The sequence below is a fragment of the Paraphaeosphaeria sporulosa genome (assembly GCF_001642045.1).
Source record: "Paraphaeosphaeria sporulosa strain AP3s5-JAC2a unplaced genomic scaffold CC84scaffold_26, whole genome shotgun sequence".
In the NCBI taxonomy this organism is placed as follows: domain Eukaryota; kingdom Fungi; phylum Ascomycota; class Dothideomycetes; order Pleosporales; family Didymosphaeriaceae; genus Paraphaeosphaeria; species Paraphaeosphaeria sporulosa.
In genome coordinates, this window is record NW_017253385.1 from 16,444 (window position 1) to 19,001 (window position 2,558).

The 2,558-nt window shown below is 38.5% G+C and overlaps 1 protein-coding gene across 1 annotated transcript; it reads right to left on the reverse strand.

The window, feature by feature from the left end:
* Positions 1–228: 228 nt before the first annotated feature.
* Positions 229–396, reverse strand: CC84DRAFT_1106225 (uncharacterized protein; the record flags this gene model as incomplete). The annotated part of the gene is made up of 1 exon (XM_018175135.1): positions 229–396. A coding segment is annotated over one exon (168 nt), but the record flags the coding sequence as incomplete, so codon positions are not given.
* Positions 397–2,558: the final 2,162 nt, after the last annotated feature.

Below are 2,558 nucleotides of genomic sequence, written 5' to 3' on the forward strand. Positions count from 1 at the left end.
GCCATATAGGTAGAATGTTATCTTATCTTTGGACTAGTACGTATTGCCCAAGTTACCTTCTATAAAGGTGATGTGCTTCCTATAGGTAAGTAAGCTAAGTGCCTTACTTATTAGACTATAAGAGCTATTAGAGAGGTATTTCTCTCTATACTATAAGAACTATACCTAGTCCTCGTCTATCTACTCGTTATATAGCGCCGCTGGAAGCAGCTTCTTAATGCTTAGTACCTAGATGTAGTAAATAACGCCGGTAAGTATATATAAATAGTTCTTCGTAGTACGTAGCTGGTGGGTGTCCATATTAATACCTAGTATAGCGAGGTAGTGTATAAGTACGTTACTAAATGGCTTATTACTAAACGTGACGAGCATAAATAAAGTAATTAAATTAAGGAGGGCCTACATCTGGCGCTTACGCTAGGCATCCTTAATAACCTTATTATCTAAGTTAATCTATAGCGCTCGCGTGAGCGTCTTCTACTTATCTATCTAGGGGAAGAGCTTACGTGTGTCTTTTATTAGGTCTACCTTCTTTCTAGGGTGGATTGGATGGTGGGTGTTAGTGTAGGCACTACTACCATTAGATGAGCTATTATCTTCACTATCTTCTATGCTATCACTATCACCATTACTATTACTACTATTACTATCTTATCCTTACTCTTCATTCTCTACGATGCATAGGTAGTAGTAGACGAACCTCACCATATAGCTTATATAGTGAGCCTGGCTCTCTAGATTCTATAGTTGGGCTATTAGGCGCTGGTCAGCCTCCTATCTCTTTACGCTCCTTAGCCACTATTACGTCTCTTAGGCCAGCGTTAACAGTCCCTTAATACTTCTCTTAACTAGTAACTCCATAAGCTCTATCGCCCACCATAGCCTCTAGTCACCGCGGTTAGGCAGCCGGGTCTAGTAGGCGAGATGCATAAGGTTTCTATTGGCTAGATACTCTAGCCAGCCTATCCACTTAAACCAGCCTATCTTATCCATCTTTATAACTTACCTAGATATAGTCTACGCCTCCTCTTTATACAACTACTTAGTAAGCTACCATTCCACCAGACGTGTGCTTACTAGGCTGGCAGCTAGATAAGAGGTAGTAGGCTTATTATTATATTTAGTTATATCTATAATAAAATACCACTACCACCTAGAAGCTGGGAAGAAAGACTATAGCTTTATATACTAGTAGAGCGTAATAGATCTAGTCTTAAAAGGTAACCTATACTTCTTATTATAGTGTATATATAAGCTATCCTTACTTAGGGTAATAAAGCTATATACTGGCTACTTACACTATACCCCGTCTCGTGGCTTCCCTAATACCTATATTGGCGGCCCCCTAGGAGGTAGTAGCTTTACCTTCTTAGGCGTGTATATCTAGTAGTGTACATAGCTCTCTATAAATTTCTTCCTTTCTTTAATGGGTATACTATACTTTTATAGGAGATGCGTATTGAGATTCTCTATACTAGTCTAGTGCTCCCTATAGTAGAGTATATGGTACTTTGGGATGTAGACTATATACGCCGATATCTTAGCTTATATTAATTACTATGGTTGACTGCGTTGCGTATGTGATGGAATTAGTAGTAGATATACTATTTTATTAGTATTAGCTACGCTAGGCGCTTAAGCATTCTAGTAGAACTCTATCACTAACCCTAAGAGTTAGGGTTAGCTAGTAATCTATCCCTACAACCAGTTTTAGTTAATATAGGATTATTTATAGATGCAGAATGCTATGCTGGGATAGAGGAAGTTGAAAGAAATATAAAAATGGCTAGGGAATGCAGAAGAATCTACCTATAGAAGATGGTGAATATGCCCCCTTAGACTACCCAATTCATTAACCCTAACCCTTACGTTAGTCCTGATTCGGCGCGAAAGTGACCACTTTCATTCTATCTTATTGGCAAGGTTAGGACTTTAAGGGCGGCGGCCAAAGGGAGTATAAGGGTAGGGGCTAGAAGACCCCCTAGGGTACTAGAGCTATCTATTTATTAGCTAATTCTCGGTTTTAGCGGGGCTTAATTTTAATAGAGGTAGTAAAACGTAGTCGCCCTAGGCTAGAGTAGTAACTAAATTAAATAATTTTACCTATACATTATAGTAAGCGCGTTATTTACTTATATGTAATTAAGATTAAGGCTATATAAGTTAGTAGTAAGGTAGTGATTATAGATAGATTAATTATTTAATAAATAAGGTATGGTATTAAGATAGAGGTTACCTAGAGCTAGGTAACTTACCTTTAGCGCAACTATAGGTTACTAAGGATTATCCGGCGCTAGTACTAGGGGTCTTCTAGCCCCTTCCCATCTATACTATAGTAGTATGGGTGGGATCGTATACTACTATATTAAAATACCTAGAATTCTAAGAGTAATATGCCATGCTAAAGGGTCTCCCTACCCCTACCCCCCTAGGGCCAGTGTAGGTACATTTGGTATAGTGAATTTAAACTACCCCTTTGGATATTATACTAGCCACGCCCTCTTTTCCCACCATATATACCCTACTAACCTTAAGTGTTACTTATTACGCTCGCCTAT